This window comes from Pelmatolapia mariae, linkage group LG8, assembly GCF_036321145.2.
Source record: "Pelmatolapia mariae isolate MD_Pm_ZW linkage group LG8, Pm_UMD_F_2, whole genome shotgun sequence".
Classification (NCBI taxonomy): Eukaryota; Metazoa; Chordata; class Actinopteri; order Cichliformes; family Cichlidae; genus Pelmatolapia; species Pelmatolapia mariae.
In genome coordinates this window covers 8,015,196-8,034,428 of record NC_086234.1, presented here as the reverse complement: position 1 = coordinate 8,034,428, position 19,233 = coordinate 8,015,196, and the positions used below count along the sequence as shown (strand labels likewise).

The 19,233-nt window shown below is 39.9% G+C and overlaps 1 protein-coding gene across 1 annotated transcript in view; it reads right to left on the bottom strand.

Annotated features, from left to right (window-relative positions):
• LOC134633077 (protoheme IX farnesyltransferase, mitochondrial) overlaps positions 1-18,241 on the bottom strand; it is a 34,996-nt gene extending 16,755 nt beyond the window's left edge. Inside the window, exons 1-4 of the mRNA XM_063481937.1 lie at positions 18,140-18,241; positions 16,597-16,739; positions 16,014-16,410; positions 14,977-15,101 (exon numbers count right to left, since the gene is read on the bottom strand). Of these exons, the coding sequence (XP_063338007.1) occupies positions 14,977-15,101; positions 16,014-16,410; positions 16,597-16,739; positions 18,140-18,170 (696 nt within the window). The 5' untranslated portion in view covers positions 18,171-18,241. The remainder of the gene's footprint in view (positions 1-14,976; positions 15,102-16,013; positions 16,411-16,596; positions 16,740-18,139) is intronic.
• Positions 18,242-19,233: the final 992 nt, after the last annotated feature.

Sequence of the window (19,233 nt, the reverse complement as noted above, 5' to 3'; positions counted from 1 at the left end):
GAGATACATGCCCAAAAAAAGCCACTTCAACTGCTTGTTAATGCAAACATCTAACCAACTTAATACATTTAGTCATGTAGACATAGTTCAGACAACCGTATGAAGGTCAAACAGAGCATTTTGTTCCTCGCAAACACGCTCAAGGTGTGCAGACCATTGTCAGTAAAAAGGTGAAAATGCATTGTGGATGCCAGAGGTCAGAGGAGATTGGCCAAACTGTTTCAAGCTGATAGGAAGGCAACAGACACTCAAACAACCACTTGTTTCCTTGGAACAGATCAGCTACAGCAGCAGAAGACCACAGCAGGCACCACCCCTGCCAGCGAAGAACAGGAAATTGAGGCCACGATTTGCACGGCTTACCAGAATTGAACAATAGGAAACCACTGCCTGGTCTGATGACTTCTGCGGTGACATTCAGACGTCAGGGTGAGAATTTGGTGCAAACAACATGAAAGCATGGACCCATCTAGCTTTTATCAATGGTTCAGGCTGGTGTTGGAGGTTTAATGGCATGTGGGATATTTTCTTTAAACGCTTTAAGCTCCTTAGTACCAGCTGAGTATCATTTAAACGCCATAGTATTGTTACTGATCACGTCCATCCCTTTACGATCACAGCGTACGTACTTGAAAAACAGTCTCCAGCAGGATAATGCACCAAGCTCAAATCATGTCAAACTGGTTTCTTGAACATGACGAGTTCACTGTACTCAAATGACCCCCAGAGTCACCAGATCTCAATCGAACTCCGGGATGTCGTGGAACAGGAGATCTGTGCATCCAAAACATCTGTAGCAACTGTGGGATGCCATCATATCAATATGAACACAATTCTCTGGAGAAAGTTTGCTGCACCTTGCTGGGTCTGTGCTAAAATTAAGACAGTTTCAAGGCAAAAGTAGCTCCATCCCAGCAGTAAGTAAGCAAGAAGTGGTGGGTAATTGTATAACATTGTCAATATCCATGGATTTTAAAGTATACACAAGCGCTAATGAAGTTTATATACTCAAAGGCTTTCCAAATTATCAGACCTTTTTCTCTTTTGTTTCTTGCCCCATATTTTGTTAAGTTTTAGCATGGTAATAACTGTAATGACAAAGTAGACCTGGAGGATATTTCTGCTTTTAAATGAGACCATTATGAGCAAAACTAAAAGGGCATCCATGATCACATAAAACAACCTTTTTATATGCAAAATATCAGCTGTGGCATTTTTCAGCTGTTCAGTTTATCCTTTGTGATTACATAATGAAGTACTGAAGACTTTGGGTGAATATGGCCAGAATAACAGTCATTGTAGACCGGGCATGAGACCTTTTTAAATTTCAAATATGTGCAGGAGCTGAAAGCACACAAAACAATTATTCAAACTACAGAATAGTAATAAAAGACAGCTAGTCTATATCTGGGGTTCCTGATAATAATGCGATGTCTTCATAATGCTTAGCAGACAGAGTGCACTGTGCAACAGCAAAGCAAAAAGATCTCTGAGGACTTTTCTCCAATAGATGCAATAGTTTCTTTGCTGACAGTGAGAAGCAGAGCAACAGCTGTATAGGAAACGGTCCGACGTGGGTCAACTCAGGGTTTTGTAGACCCTGTCTGAGATGACTTGGCTATCTTTTGGTGTCAATCTGCATGGCATAGCTTCATTTATCTTAATATTAAATATAATAAATGCCTCTTTGTGAAAACGGCTGGAAATTTAACCCTCCGTGTTGTATTTAAAAAGGAAAAAAAATGCACTCTTTATCACATTTAGAGAAAAATGCAAAAAAGCTGGAGAATGTAAGACAACACCATAAACATAGGGGAAAATCTTGGTGCATGTTGGGAACCATTTTGTTTTCCAGCAACGATGCCCTTGCCCCAAAAGCTTCTCGGTTTGAATCAAATTAGCATGCAGTGTTGGCTCACGGGCACGCCATAAACAGGGCTGCTTTTGTTAATTATCCATGGATCTCAGCATTACAAAGAGTGTTCCTACTTGCCTTTGGCTAAGTTACGTTCAAACAGAGAGGGAAAACTTGCATTTAAAGGTGAAAAAATAGAACACACAAATACATAAATGTGATGTATTAAGAAAACTGATACTCTAAATATGCGTTTCCCAGCCTCCTTACTTTAATTAGCCTTCCAAAACAACAATTCTTTTTTTCTTAGCCGTAAAACCAGAAAGAATCATGCACAAAGCAGTTTTTTAAAGAATTATTTCTCTGCCTCATGTCTAAATAAGACCAAAAGCCTGTAACATATTAATATAAAGAGCATAAATATCAGTGAGCTTTGGAGTTGTCTTTATATCCACATGTTCAATTATCCCTCCAGCAACTAAACACAGTAAGGAAAAGAAAAGAACAAAAACTCAACTGAAAACAGCAGGTCATTCCATCAAATTTATTATTCACTTCTCTGTCACAGTTTTGAAAGTGCTGCAGTACATATCACCACACAGTATGTTCTCATCTGACTAACATTAGTCTCAAAGACGTTCCACATCATTGCAAAGCCATTGCTTTTTCTGTCATGATACTTTCACTTGGTTCATGCCATAATGGGTAATTTTGAGCTCAGCTTAACAAAAAACACTTGGGCTGGGGATAGTTGTCTTCCAGTGACATTACATTCAATAAATAGGCATGCAACTCTCTGGCCTCCAACTTGCAAATGTTCAGCAATGCAGAGAGGGTCATTTCTAAAAATGAGGAGCCCGCCAGGACTGTCCTCAATCTATTTCAGTGTGGTGAAATTGAGGAATGGTCTCGTATAGCAGACATATAAGACCTCTACAAATCAGGTGTGGTTTTTGATTTTTATGAATGCACATGACAATATCTGTAGTAGCACCAACACAATAAACAGATCTCAAGGGCTTCTTTCAGTTTCTTCTTTTCAAGATACCACAGATACTACGATCTGCAAAAAAAACAACAACCCTATCTCAACTGCAAGCATTAATAGCAACTGAGAAATTAAACACAACAGATGGAGTGTTACAGTTGGTGTTAAAAATATTTACTCTCGTGTTAGGTCTGTCACTGCTAAATGAATCCAAAAGTATGTGTGTGCTTGAGGAGTGGAAAAAGGCTCATTGGTGCCAGACGGTGTTGAGGTGGGTGTGTGCGTGTGGGTCTGTCTGTGTCGGCATCTTGCCATGTTGGTCATTGAAGCCCATAATCACAGTGTTTTGTTCAAAACTAAAGGATAATCAGGAAGGTGGAGAGGAGGTGCTCCACCTGCCCATCAGTTATCCCGTGGAGTGAAGTCAACTATTGTGGAGACGTGTGTTTAAACTAACAGGCTGTGGCACTGAAAGCCCTTCAGATGTGAGTGTTTGTGCATCACCCAAGTGTGATCTGGACAAAAGGCGACGTGTTGTTGTCGCTTCTGCTAAGAATCTTTTTCTTTCATAGGTTGTTCACAAGAAGAAGTGAAGAAGTGAAATACATTATATATCAGTGTATGTTTGTAAGTTTTACTCTGAAGTTTAACTGTGATGTAGAAACTCATGAGAATTAAACCCACTAAGAAGTCATTTAACTAAAATTTGATCAATACTCTGGGCAGAGAAATGATTCTTGTGAAAATGGAAAAGTGCCCATAAAATGACATAAAATTAACTATTGACTTGTGAATTGTTGAGGGATGGATGACGAATGCCTGACCAATGTGTAAACTCACAAGTCTGTCAACCAGATAAATGTAAAGTTTGGGTTTTTAATATTGAATTAAGTCGTATTTGATTCAAGCAGGAAAACAAAACAAAACAGACAACTTGAAGAAACCTGATACCAACAAAGAGATTTCTTTAGCTGCCTTCAGTACTTCTTTAAATTCACTCTTGCACTGATCTCCTTTAATGAGGCAGCTTTCAACTGACTCAAAAATGTAGTTTTTTAGGGATTCACATCAATAGAAAAGCACCTCAGATTAACACCGCACAAGTGCTTCATTAGAGTAAGGCTGTTGCCTGCCAAAGCCCTTATAAATGAACCTTTCCTACAGTTCATTTACTTCATTAAGTTTGGTTTGCCTACTTACCAATTAATTCTCTCCACAGTGGATGAAAGATACACAAGAAGAACAGAAAATGTAACAGCCACATCATAAATAACATGCATTTTTAAAGCTTCCGGCTAAATGTAACTTTAAAATGAGAAACACGGAGTATATTAGGCTTTTGTAATAACACAGACAACTTCTTGGCCACACGCACACAACACAGTCAGGTAATGGGATATAAGCTTTTGAAGGTACTGTTGGATCTGCAACGCCGGCAAATTCTTCTAAAAGAAAGGAACAAACTCACAAACAAACCATGGACATTACTAGACACCAGAATTTTATCAATTCTTGTATCTAAGCCTAACAAATACTTAGCCTGGCAGCAGTATATGCTGGTGCCTGATCTCGTTCATTATCTCTGGGGCATATAATAGATGGATTTAGCCTTCGTGACTTTATCAGAGGATAGCATCTGTTTCCCATCTGAGGCTACAAGAGATCCATTTGTACAGTTTGAAATGGACTGGCACCCCACAGTTGACAAAGACAAAAGGCTTTAAGAAATTAACTATTAAACAGGGCTGTCTAGTTAAATATTCATTTTAATCCAGCGCTAACAGAGAGATACCCATCTAGTCCTTTTGGTCCCATCTTGCTAGGCAATTAAAAAGGAATTTTCATTCTTTCTCTCGGGCTGAATTAACAGCTTGGAGGGGACCGTCGAAAGGAAAAGCCAAAAAGTATGTATGTCAAAGATCAGCTTTCTCTTTTGTCTTAAATGCACTGGTGGAAAACAAGATCTTACGAATGGCAGCTGTGGTTTATCTGTGGGGGGTGTCTTTCCACTGTTGTTAAAATGCACTCTTAGCAAAAGCCTCAATGCATTTGACCTCTAACTTAGTAAAAGCAGTCAACAAAATGTTACAAACTAAATCATTTGACAGACAATAAATGAACATTCAGCCCATACAATAAATACAATGAATCTACAACTGCAGTAAAACGAGTAGTTTTGACTCAAATTCTCTTTTCATGCTTGTATTATGATTGTATAACTATTATTGTTGTTGTTTTTAGCAGATGACGATATAAACACAGTCACAATTCTGAACTGATGCAGAAAAGGACAACAACAGCATCATCACAGGATGAGAGAGATTAAGACTCCTCTTCACCTGTATCGCCAAAGCTATCAAGCAGATCTAATGACCGACAGCTGAGTGTGTCACTGTTTGAGTCATACTGTCGACAGAGGAAAGATCCTTTGGTCTATCCACCCATCATAAAACCTGCTACATGACACAGACAGAAGAGCGATGCTTATTCTGTGTCGACACAGCAAAACTAATAAAGGTTATACCAAGTGGAGTCTACTGAACCACAGTTGCATGTTTACATATATGCATATAAATGATAAATGTTTAGGCCTCTTGTAATTATCAAAAATAAATGAACAGAAATCAGCTTAACAACCGAGGGTAACCCTGGGAAAAAAACAGGTTTGGCTGCTTTCTATTTCCAATCCTCAAAACTGCAGGGATGGAACAACAATCCTTGCAATTTCACCCGATGTGCTACACTGTGTTTTAGGATTATTCCACTTGCAGCTATACATTTTGTATTCTTAAAAATAGGAGACTTTTGCCTTTCTTGCTTTATTTTCTTCTTTTAAATACGTGTCACATCTTGCTGCACAGGGCAAATTAGGAAGACAGGAAGTCAGACACAGAAGCACAATAAAAAAAAAAAAAGACCACCTGCAGACTATATGCTTTGCTTGAGCAATGCTCACTGTGTGATTTTGAGATATTTTTATATATTTAAGTATAGCCCATGGCAAGAGTAGTCTAATAACATGTCTAGCAAATATCTTAAAATTACATTTAAAAAAAATTCCCCAATCATTATACCCAGCAGGCAGTTGGACAATGTATCAGCTGAAATCCTGGTATTACAACAGCATACAGCCCTTCTGACACACAGACTTAGTGTTTAGTTATGTTAGCTTCAGCGATCCTCCCAAAGAAAATGCAAGAATGTACTGGGATATAAAGGACAAGAGGACAACTTTAGTTTGTTCTAAAGTTTATAACTGCATGATAGTTTTTATTTAGGGACTCAAATCTACTGATTTTACATAACTACAGTAATTTGTCTGACTGCTTTCTGGACACTACAATAGCGGGACTATGCACAGAAAAGAGTTACATGCTCTGCAAAATACTTCCAAGATGGATGCAATTATAGATTAGGAGCCAGCATTTTAAACTTACCCATTGAGTGAATACACTGTAATAAATGCATTTTTTTATGCTGAGGTTATCTGAATTTAACTAAGTACAATTTAAAGACTTTAACCAGGACCAGCTTGAAAATATTAAACCAGAGTAGTTCAAAAACTCAGATTACATTATGGATTACATTAGATATACCACAAAGCAAGATTTAATATGTATAATACAAGGGAAATTCCTGGTTTGATTCAGATCACATTACAGGTGACAGCATACCAATCTGACATCCAAAGCTTTTGATAAACATGATTAAAAAGATGACTGCCACTTCAAACAAAACACAGATGCTAGCTAGAGAATAAGACTGCATGTAAGAACGCGTTTGAAATAGAGGACTGCGTTAGAGTTCTTTCAAAGTTAAAAGCATGCGCTTCTGCTTGTTATGGAGGGTTAAAATGACAACGCTTCATTGTGTGAACAGATTGTTTAGAATCAATTCCTGTTATTCTGCTGATTAAAAGGTACATTTAGAAACGTGAAAAGGGTCAGAATAAGGCCTCACCACTGTCATATTACCCATTTCCTTATATTTTGCTAGTAAAACAGGAAATAGGTGCAGCCATTTCTTAAAACATCTGAAAACCTACATGGAAATACAGTATGTAAGGTAAAACAGAGTGTGACGTACGCCCGTGTTTCTTTAAGCAGCCTTCACTCAGGTTTGAGCCTCACTCAAACCTGGCAGCTCTGCACTCACCTTCAGGACTGAGGACGTGGTGAGAGCCCTCAGGAGGACCAGGGAGAGGAGCTCACCCGGCCCTGACAACATCAGCAGTCGAGTTCTGAGGCACCGTGCAGGGCAACTAGGAAGTGTGTTCCGGACTCTATTTCAACACTCAATTGACAGTCACACCGTCCCCCAGCTGTGGAAACACTCCACAGTCATCCCCATCCCCAAAAGAAACAACCCAATGTCTCTGAATGATCTCCGTCCTGTTGCCCTCACCTCCCTGGTGATGAAGGCCATGGAGAAGATCATAAAACAGCACATCGTAAGAGCAACTGACCCCCTGATGGACCCACTCCAGTTTGCTTACCGTGCACGCAGAGGTGTCGATGATGCAAAAATCTTCATCTTGGACTCCATCCACAAACATCTGGAGCTCCCTGACTCCTCCGCCAGACTTCTGTTTGATGATTTCTCATCAGCGTTCAACACTCTGCAGCCTCATATCCTGGCCACTAAACTTTCCTCCCGATTTCACCTGGATGATCAGCTAATCCTGGATATTGGACTTTTTGACCAACAGGACTCAGAAAGTTCGGGTCAACAACTCTCTTTCCGGTCTCCATTCCACCTCCACTGGCTCCACCCAGGGCTGTGTGCTCTCCCCCCTGCTCTTCATCCTCTACACTGATGACTGCAGATCCACACAGCCCAACTGTCACCTGGTGAAATATGCTGACGACACAGTTCTCCTGTCACTGCTGTCAGGCCCCTCACAACACCACGGGCCCACTCTTTAGGAGTTTGTAGAGTGGTGTGACAGCTCCAAACTTGAATTGAACGTGAGCAAAACCAAAGAGATGGTGGTGACCTTCTCCAGTAGGCAGAGGGATCTGGCTGCTTCAATCACCACCACCATCCACGAGAAGCCAGTGGAGGTAGTTGAGGAGCACAAATACCTGGGAACCATCTTTGACAATCTCCTGAAATTCTCTGCCAACACAGAGGAGATTCTCAGGAGGTGCCACCAACGACTCCTTTGGAGTCAGCACACCCATCATGATGACTTTTTACTATGCCTTCCTGGAAAGCATCATGACCTTCTCCATCACCTGCTGGTTCCACTCCCTCAGCCTTCAGAACAGGAACAGACTGCAGCACACTGCATCAGTGTGCTCTAAAATCATTGGCCTGCCTGTCAGAACTCTGGCACAGGTTTCCAGCCAACAGGCCCTTAGACAGGCAGCCAAAATCATCAACGACCCCTCTCACATTCTTCACCCCGCATTTCAATGGCTTCCCTCTGGGCGACGCCTCCGCTGCATTTCCTGCAGCACTGCGAGGAGGATAGCCACCTTTATCCCCAAAGCCACGTGGCTTTTTAACTCCAGCCGATAAGACCATTTCCCACACCAGAAACATAAACTACACTCTTTTTATACTACCGACACTTTATTCACTTTTAGTCACTTACAGTTATTTATTCACCTTTCAGTCACTTTAATTTTAAAACTGTGTAATTTTAAAACTGTATATACTGTATATTTTGTCTATTTATTATTTCTCTCTTATTGCCTGTTCTTATTGTTCTTATCTTCAACGTTATGCTGCCCTGTTGTATGTTAATTGCCCCTTGGGGAGAAATAAAGTCTTCTGATTCTGATTCACGAACAGTTCTCCGGATTTCTTGAAAGACATTCAAAGCCCTTCTTTGGATGACGGCTGCCTTTAATTCCATAATGAGAGGTCTGGCATATGTGGAGGCCAATCCACGACTGATGGTGTTTTTATATCCGGTTCAGGTTTTACTGCACTGGCAGTGAGACTGCCATGCTGAAGCTGTTGTCAGGCAGACACTTTCCAGATGGTACAGCACAGCGGATCAAAATGATTGTACTTTTCTACACTGAGAATTCCATCAATTTTGACAAAATTCCCAACACCACTGCATTGCAGCTCCAAACCATGACAGAGCCTCTACTATGTGTTACAGATGGCTACTGTGCCTCTACAGACCTCTTTTGTAGATGTAGATGACAATTTGAACCAAAAATCTCAAATTTGGAATAATCATTTCATAAGATATGTTGCCACTGATTTTCAAGCCAGTTCTGGTGTAATGGATCAACTGACGGGACAGATTCATCTCTCAGGTCCCGTGTCAGGTTTTCTTCTTTCAAAGGCAGTTCATCTAGTGCCCTGGGAATCACCTTGCTTGTGCAAAACAAATACTATTTTTTGCTGGTCAGACTGTGTTATCCTCTAAAATTGGTCAGGTACAAGGATGAACTAAAATGAGCAGCAAATGTCCAAAAAAAATTTCTGGAAGAACTTCAGAAAGACAACAACGACAAATGCCAAGAAAGTCTGGCTCCTTGGAAGGAAAATATAAAGAAATGAGGTGCGGCTCAAAACCTTTAACCAGTATTGTATTTTAAAAATTTTAGGAAAAAGCAAACCAAACACACCGCTACACGGAAATGGAAATAGACTGGAATTTATATAGTTTTCTTTTAGCCTTTCTGACCAACTCAAAGTGATTTAGACCGTATTTAACCACATATTCATACACAGCTGTATTATATACACTGGTAACACATGATTCTCTGCACAGCCTGTGCGTGTGTTCAGTCATGCACCAATCTACTCTAAAAGGGCTGGCCACGATGCATCGAGAAGGAAGCATGCAGCGAGGGTAAATAATGCATGCCCACACAGGACATGAGAGAAGGATGTAGCTTCATGTGTGTGGAGTGCATGGGCAGGGGGCTTGTGGGGGCTCGCTTGTGCGTGCCAGCCTCAGACAGTTCACCACAGAGCAGACGCGCAGAAACGAAAACTCTGTGCCTTCTTAACAAAGACAGAAATGACACCAGTCAGCCGGAGAGAAAGCCAGCTTGAATTTTCATCAAAACAAACACACAAAGTGACGATGCTGCCAAAATAGCTGAGCAGTAATTATTTGACAGTAAAAGGCCATATCGGGTTATATTATTTACACTGCCGGGGACTTCAGACCACCCCTCGGTATTTTAGGCTCTAGCCTCAAACTCTCATCTGACCCAATTATCCAATTAGCTGAAGTAGTGGCCAGACTAGAAGCCGATGACAGCTGGAACACCTGCAGTTGCTGCTCTCGGTGTGGGGTCCAGGAGTTACGTGACCCCGGCAATAAGCATATTTTAACTAATCTGAGCTACAGTGTAAACACCACAGACACTCTGCTCAAGAGGAAGCTGCAAACCTCTGAGGTAGTCATTCCTTACAGAGTACAGTCTGTGTGAAGTATTCCTCATTTTCTGACTTCATTGGAAATCTAAGCTACTTTAACTGGAAGGTCAAATAATTACATCCCTTTGCTCTCGGACCACACTGTAAGACAGACATGACAGCATTAAGCCTTTTGACTGTGGCAGGAAACTCTAGACGACGAAATGCCATTGTTACGTGACTTCCAGCGCTTACACCCTTCCGTCAGTTTCCTAAATAGAGTAACATCTTAAAAAGAAACCACAACATTTCAGTTTGCCCTACGGGCACTTCCAAGTGGGACAAAAACCAGCCTTGCTTTTTGATAGCTCAGCTGAAGCTCTCTCTGCCTCGCACAAACGCCAAAGCATTTCTTTCTCCCTCGAGGCACTTTCCTCCTTCCCTCAAGGTGGTTCAACAATTCTGTGGTCATACTGCTGTGCCTCTTCAGATGCTGAACATTAAGGGATTAGGGCAGAGTGGTAGAATCCATCGGAAGTGATCTTCACAAGAGTTTTTATCTGCTTTGATTTGTCTGTCAAGCTCTTGTTTGATTTACTTTTTGTATATTAAAAAAGTTCTTTGATCACACCTAACCACACTATTAGTGAAGCCCCAGTATTTTTAAGATGAAAAGAATTTTTTTTAAAGTCAGGAGATCAGAAGATGGGATGTTTTTCTTCTCCATTCCTTGATTTTCTGGATTATCAATAACAAATGCATAACCAAGGTGTTGAGCTCAACTGCAGCCAGGTGAGGTTACATCTTAGAAAGAGGTGTAAAGTATGACCGCAGTGACAGTGCAGCTGGCAATTATATAACAAACAACATCCCAGCTGCTTCTGTGCATATAATTACATTCTCCTCCAAACAAAGCAAAACAAACAACAACTGTTGGATTGTCTGTAGAAGGCCACATACTTTTTATACCAGCCGAGCCGAGGGAAACGAACACAAACCACACTAAACAGGTTTGCTTTTCTGACAGTGTTTCTTCTTTCAAATCACCTTTTAAGGTTTCCGCTTGCATGACTTTCAACCTACTTCAAAGTCAACTTCCCTTCAAGACAGGTGGTTAATTTGTCTGAAAAAATAAGCTCATCTCAAACTCCTTCCAATTAAGACTATGATGACATGCAAAATGTGCCCACAGAGAACAAGGGATAAAGAAGGAGAATGAATCCAACTTGTGTGAGGGATCCGGCTCATATACCAGCATCTAGCCACAAAAAGGGATGTCTTGGGCTCAAAATAAACACTGATGGATTTCAGGCTTAAATACTCAAGGCCATTTGTGAAAACAGAGAGGAGTAATATTGCCACCGGGATCGCCTTACACGACATTGTGTATTTATCTTCAAAAACCATGTGAAGCATTTCCAAAATACTATACATTCTTCCATGTGACACTTTTACCCACATTAATAAGGCAAAATGAACTGGGAAATCTGTTACGCCATTTATATCAGCCTCTTTCACATTCCTGAATTCAAGAGTTATTAGTTTAAATCAACAATTATTTTGTGTTTTTGTAAGTGTATGCTGCAGGAAAAATATACTATACGTCTAGAGTTTTAACAAAATATTTGACTATCTGGCCAATTAGATTGATGGGTAGGAATTCAGCTTTCTATTGGGAGATCAGTTTATCAAAAGGCTGTCAGAAGCAGTGTTTTCCATTCAAAATAAAGGACAAAAAGGGAGTACCTGCTATGTGTTGCGGAAGTAAACACAAGGAATGCACATTCAAGGTCATGCTGAAACAGCTGAAAGCCACAATAAAAGCAATTACCTGGAATGCATGACACTTCTGAGGCAGTTTTATCCTTCCATACAGAGATATACATCCCATACCTCTCATCTATCAGTCAGAAGCCACTCAGTAGGGAATCCTAGGAAGGAAGGACTGCAGCCACCTGAACCTGTGCAGCCATCAAGCTTACAAGGGGTATTCTTGCTCCACTCAGTGAACATAGTGCTTGACAATTTTCCCTGTCATCCTTGAATGCATCTCTACACCCTCTACATCTCTGCAAACCTGTAGTAATGGGACTAAGGACTGTAACATTATGTAGGAAATCAATGATCTCACTCAAGCAGTGGCACACAAAGACACAGGGATCAACTACAGTGATGCCACTGTTTTTGATCATCAGGTTCTTGTGTGAAGTTAACCAGACAAAAGTCCCTGAGCCACCTTTTGAATATACATGAATAGTAAGTCAGTGGTTCTTTAGAGACAAAGGAGCTCAAAAGGAGATTGAAAACAGAATGATCTCTGAACTTGAAAAGCATTTTCATGGTGTGAATCATGAATAAGCCTGAATGTTTAATGTATGCTAACTGGTAGCTTCATTAGTGGCCTGTTCATCTGGTTGTTAACGTGAATATGTAATCAGCCAATTCCACGGTAGCAACCCAATGCATTTAGTTCAAACTAAGAATCAGAACGAAGGAGATAAGGGACTTTGAAAGTGGTATAGTTGTTGGTGCACAGATACAGTAACAGTAACTCAAATAACCCCTGTCACAAGCAATATATGCATATGATCAGCAAGAAGAAGAGGAGAGGCTACAGGAGCAGAATACCACAAAGGGTGCTACGTCAATAATCAGTAAGTCAATAAGAACAAGAAAACTGAAGCTACAATTGCCTTAAGCGACAGAAGTAAGGAGAAACATCGCCTGGTCTCATGAGCCTTTCTGCTACAACACTCAGTGGTTCATACTGGCAGTGTGGTCCTCTAGGTAGCAAATGAGGATTGTGTAAATGCTATAGCCTGCCTGACCATGGTGACCATGTCTGTCCCTTTATCTTCTGATGCCAGTTTCCAGCAGTATGATATGTCATGTCACAAAGCCCAAATCATCCCAGTTGACAAATCTGCAGCAGCTGTGTGATTCTATCATGTCAACAGGCGTCCAAATCTCAGAGGAAAGTTTCCAGCACCTTGCTGAATCTGTGCCACAAAGAATTCAGGGAGTTCTGAATGCAAAAGGCTTTAAGTGCCTTGAGGTCCTACCTGACCATGAAGCCAACCAGAGATACGGCTGTGGTGTAAACGTAGAATGAGAGACAAGTGACTCATTCATTAAAAGTAAATGACAGATTTTGCAGATCCTCCCAGAAGAAGGGTGGGAATTTGGATCCAACTGCATTTTCTCGGGTCTAGGGTTTAAAAATGACAATACTCAACTGCTCCTCTAAATTGTGACTTTTATTCTTTGCTTTTCCAATTTTTTACAATAGAAACCTTAATTATATGTATTTTCAGGTCTTAACACATATTTATTCAATTTGCAAGTAGATCGAGGCACTGAAAGGCAAATACCACAGTTTCAGTGAAATATGAAGCCAAGTTGTAGCCTAACCTCAGGCCGAGTTAGCGGAGTAAATGAAGATTGACAGGACGGATGTCAAGGAGGGCAAACAAATACAGGGACTCGCGTGGCACGAACAGTGGCTGCCGCCTCTTGCATCACTCAACGCTATGAATGTCTAGGAGCTCAAGCCTGGGCTCAACTATTTGGCGTGGAAAGAGGTAGACATTTTTCAAATACCTCAAGGATATTTACACACCTGCTTAGTGTGAGGTGTACCGAGGAGTCAGTTCTGTTTCAGAGACAATACGATTTTAACCCTAGCAATGGACTGATTGACTCTATTCAGGCCCTGGTCCCAGCAACAAAACCGTGTAAACATGTGCACATTCATATTCATAGACGTCTGCACCTAAATGGCACAATGCAAGTTTACGTTCGAGATGATCAGTGTTATTACAAACTCGTTGACTTCCTGGCATTTCACTGTTGCAAAACAGTGAACACATGACTGAATCACACTGCTAGGAAGCCAGGGTGGGGGTAGGGGAGTCTGTTTCAAGGCCATGAACCTGCAGTGTAATCAAGGTCTTTGTCAAATTATAGGCCAAGAACACCACTAACCACAGTTCAATCCAGGGCTGAAGAGGTCACCCATTATGTGAATATTATTAAGTCAGAGAGAATTCCGATGTACAACATCAACATTAGAGAGCAAGAGAAGGCCCTACTTACCTCTAGGCATTCTAAGTGTCTAAGTACACTAGCTCCCCTTTGTTTAAACCTTCAAAAAAGCTTTCAGCGTGGAACTAATAATAGCATTACAGTTAGCTCAATGCATTTTTGAGATGCGTAGCTAAAGAGGAATGTAGGCTGGGTAAATAAGGGGATGTGCTGGTCCGTTTAGCGTTTTTTGGAACATCTCTTAAAACAACTTAAAAAGAAAACGGTGGATGTGGGTCTCGGTCAACAGGCACTTTCATGTTGTCATAACATGTCTACAAAAAAACTATATTACACAACTTCAAGGCCAACGAATATCAGGCCAGTTCTGAGACGGGTCACTTTTGTTCCAAAAGGAAATTGGTACTAAAAATCAAAGTGATTCAAGACCACAAACATCTGCAATGTTTACTGCGATTCCTGAAGCAGTTAAAACAGCCCATGTGTTTAATATTGAGATATGAGATTAACACAGGAGTAACTGCTGCTTGTTAAACTGCATACTCAATGACAATTTATTGACGAGTTGTTGGTTAAAATTCACTGCCAAACTATGAAAGCTGATACAATGTTTGTTTAAGCTCAAATGATTTTAATGCATATATGGTGACTAGAATTTCTTAGTTTGTGTAAAAACCACATGCTAATATGTACAAAGGTGTGTATATATATATATATATATATACACATATATGTTTGAAAGAAGAAAACAAACCTGGTTAATTGAATTGGCAGCACAAGAGGCAAGGCCTGTTCCCAAAGATGACACGAAAAACATGACTGGATCAAAGGGCACCGGAGCCACTGCAAAGCCGGCAGCTGCAGTTGTAACCACCAGAGCTGAAATAACGAAGGTGATAAAAAGAAAAGAAACAACATAATCCATTATTGTTTCTCGGAGTATTATCTCTCCAAAATAATATGTAAAACATTTAATATCCCAAGAAGTTTGATTCAGTGTAAACAAAAGGAAAGCACATAGTAGGACAAGACAAACTGCAACACATTAGATTTCAGCTTAGGCCCCTTTTCATGCACCTTATCTAAAAACTAACAGAATGACTTTAAGTTCTTGTATTAAAACTACTGAATTCCAATTGCTCCAAAGTTCCACTTAAATATGTAAAATGATGGATTTATTGTTATAACCCATTGCGATACAGAGGGAAATGAATTACAGTGATTCTCATGAAGACGATCAGTCCCATTGACTCACTCACCGAATGATTGGCATGAATCCCTGTTTATCATATTACTAAGCACAACAACATAGTCATGTCTATGTGCACATTTAGCCCATCCACAGTAATCTTGTACATTTTTCTATTTATTTGACTGGTGTTCTTTACTTACTCAATTTTTACACAATGTCAGTGATTCTGTATGCATGTCGGGTAAGTGTTTGCATGTTATTTCCTTTAGTTCATCATCAATTCTAGCTTTGCACAATTCACAGTAAATAATCCCTTTATCTTCTTATACTGGGCCTTGGTGGAGCCAGTCAAGCCATTTTAGTTCAGCTTTCTCCTGATTGGCTGCCCCTATCAAACAGAAGGTCTCAAAACCAGATAGGTGAGTTTGCTGTGCTCAAAACCAGAGTTGTGTCCCTGAGATGACAACATAAAAATATCCCTCCTCCCTAATATGAATCCAACAGTAGGAAAAGCTTTTTAAAGTATTAAGAACAGCCTGAATATTGAGTCAACTAATATTGTAATAATAAAATATATAAGTAAGTGTTGAATACTCTACCTGTTAGTTTAATTTTTGAAAGTCTTGCATAGATATCCGGTAAGTCAGCCCTATCAACCGTCAGCTGCTTCCACTGTCTATCTAGACGTGCCTGTTTTTCTTCTTCAGTCTCAACCTGGACATGTGGAGGCTCATCTGGAGTTCCAGTCATATGGGAAACGGAAACATTCTGCGCTGCTGCATTTTCTGCAGTGTGCTTCAAGATGGAGAGTTTATCTTGAGGCTTATGGGTTGCATCCTCTGCCTGTGGACCAGCGTCTGTAGCTGCAGGATTGATGGTTGGTACTCGCTCCACTTGCCTTTCAACGCTGTCATCTCTCTCATCCACAATAGTCAGGACAGGTGCTTGTTTGGGGATGGCTCGCTGGTGAAGCTCACTCGTGTTCTTTGAAACATACTGGGGGAAAAAATACAAAAGCAAGGAGACTTATTGGGTAAATATTTTCTAATGGCAAAAAAGAGGCAAAAGAAGAAATTCTGCTAGCCTCAGAATACTGGGATAAATCAGCATTAATGATAAGCAAAAATGTTTAATAAATTGATTTTACGAGATACAATACGTTAGAAGACGACAAGATGATACCTGACGTTTGAGGAAGTTAAAATGTTGATACGTCAGCCAGTTTGAAGGATCTCTTCTGTGCAACTGAATAAGGTTGCGAGCAATCTGGTTACATCGAGGAACATTTCGAGCTAGTTTCTGTTTCACACTTACACCAACAAAACCTACAAGAAACGCAAGACATTCAAATTATTAAAAAGTCACAGTTTGGTTAGATTTTCTTGGTCATTAAAAACTAAAACATGCTTTAATCAAAATTTTTCCTACATTTGTTGCCCAGATACATTTTGCTGCTCATTTCAGCATTTTAGTATCCAAGAGAACACCACAGACAATTTACTACTGGACAATCCCGTTGCTCTTATTTGAAAATTTAACCAGCTAGCCCGTCCCACCTCATGTGTCTTTCTCTGGCAAGGTAACCTGCTCAGTGCGGTGGTGATCTTTGTCATTCAGCTACCTGTGGTCATATTCGCTTGTCTGGTGGCTGTAAAGATCAGAAGGTCTGCTGCAAGCTCTAAGATCACTAAATTGCATTTGCAGCAGGCGGAGACTTGGTTTATATGTTTAACCAAGGCTGCAGAGCAGAAAACAACCTTGTTGCTACATGCAGTTCAAGAAAGAGGATTTGGAAATTAGCAGGGAAACTGCTTAATTGCTACTTATTTTTTGACTATTTGTTTTAAAAAGCATGGGTGTTCATCTTTTTGTGCTCACACCCTACTGCCACAAATACTGTGAGAAATACTAGAAACCATGAGGAAAAAGCACATTTACTCTATGGACAGGGGGGGAAATGACCAAATAAAATGAATGGATGGACAGACAGATAAAATAAAACACGATCAGCAGCCTTTGACGTGGTTTTCATACCACTGATGCAATGCCACAACTCAGAGATATATATTTCGTTATGCTACTAGCCTTCCTAAAAATTAATCCGACCCAACAAACTTTCACTACTTTCACATTAGTGATAACACTTTCACTGTTTTCCACTTCCTCACTACGCAATCACGTATTGTATTGAAATTAACTAAAACAAACAGGATGTGTAGTCTCATATACTTCTCTGCCAGTCTAATCTAATCGTTTCACTACATATTGTGATGTTTATGACTTTTATTACATGTTATTTTCATTAAAGACGATAGCTCGAACACAGCAAATCCTACTGTGGATAAAACGTTAACCTAAATTGCTGTTGACAGTGTCCTTAGACCGACTGGCGAAGCATCGAAGTTATGTTCAAATCCAATATTCACTCTTCGTAAGGGTAAACTTTCAGTATTTTGACACCGCAGGTGCAATAATAGCCACAGTCGCTATTTAGCCTTTTTTCCCTTTGCAGATGCGACCGACTTCTGCCTGGGGCGCATACTCTCCATAAACAAGGTCAATGCTAGCCTATTGCCTACAGCTCAGTTGCATCTAGTTAGCTAAATGCTAAGCTAGTGAGCTAGTTTATGCCTTAGCATCAAGAGCTGATTTAAGCCGCCGCAGATTAAAATGGCGCTGAAAATAACGTCCTTTTGAACCAGATACAAATTTTATTGCATGTTACCTGACAGCCTGCTACATGGTGTTTTATACATGATCTCGAATCATAAAACCGGCTCCCGTTACGACCCCTTCACATGCAGCGAGCCGCCATTTTGACCTCCTTAGATAAAAACAAGTACTTCCGGGGGACGAGATGTTAAACAGGGAAGTGAGATTGGACGAACCGCAGGCACGTAAGAAGTTAGTATTAAGACAGCAACAACCTCACCTAAAACTGGTGCAGTTAGTATAACAAATAATATTTAACATATATTACTTGTAACATATTTTTAAACTCAGGCTAAAAAATATATATATATATATATTTATATATATATGTATATATATATATAAATATATATATGTATATATATATATAAATATATATATATATATATATATATATATAAATATATATATATATATATATATATATATATATATGAATAAAGAGAGCGAAACATCCCATTGATATTCTGACACCTGCATTACTTAAGCAAGTAAGGTTTCATGTCATGGGCGATTCTAGGTTCAAACTTCTTGTCGGGCTCAGTTCCCAGTCATAATGTCATGCATGCAGTGCCTTGTAATCAATATCAATGAAATATTCTACTTGCAAATGTAATCAGCTCTTTTAATATCTGTAAAGCTCAATTCAGTTGAATACACATCACAATGTTACCCTCAAAGGCAGCCTAATTAGTTGGATGACCTCTTTTAGTGTCTAAGAATAATTCAGAATGAATAATCAGACGTTTCAATCTAATCTCCACGTTTTATGGTGGAGCCTTTGGTTATCAATCCTGCAAAGGCTCAGTCATTAAAGAAGTATAAAGAAATAACTATTTAGAAAAAACAGATCAGATGAGAAACATGCACATTATTTCAGTTTCTTAATCACATAGAGGCAGTCCACCAAATCATCAAGCACATAAAAAGTAGCTTTATTCAGTACAGACACTAGAAAATCACCCTGCCACTCCATAAATCTGTACACAAAGCAAACTAGTAATAGAGTTTTTTCATATTGAAGTTTTTGCATTCATACACACCCTCTTTTTATTATGCAGACTCAGCACAGAGCATCATGCACCCCAATTTCACTAGTGGATAATA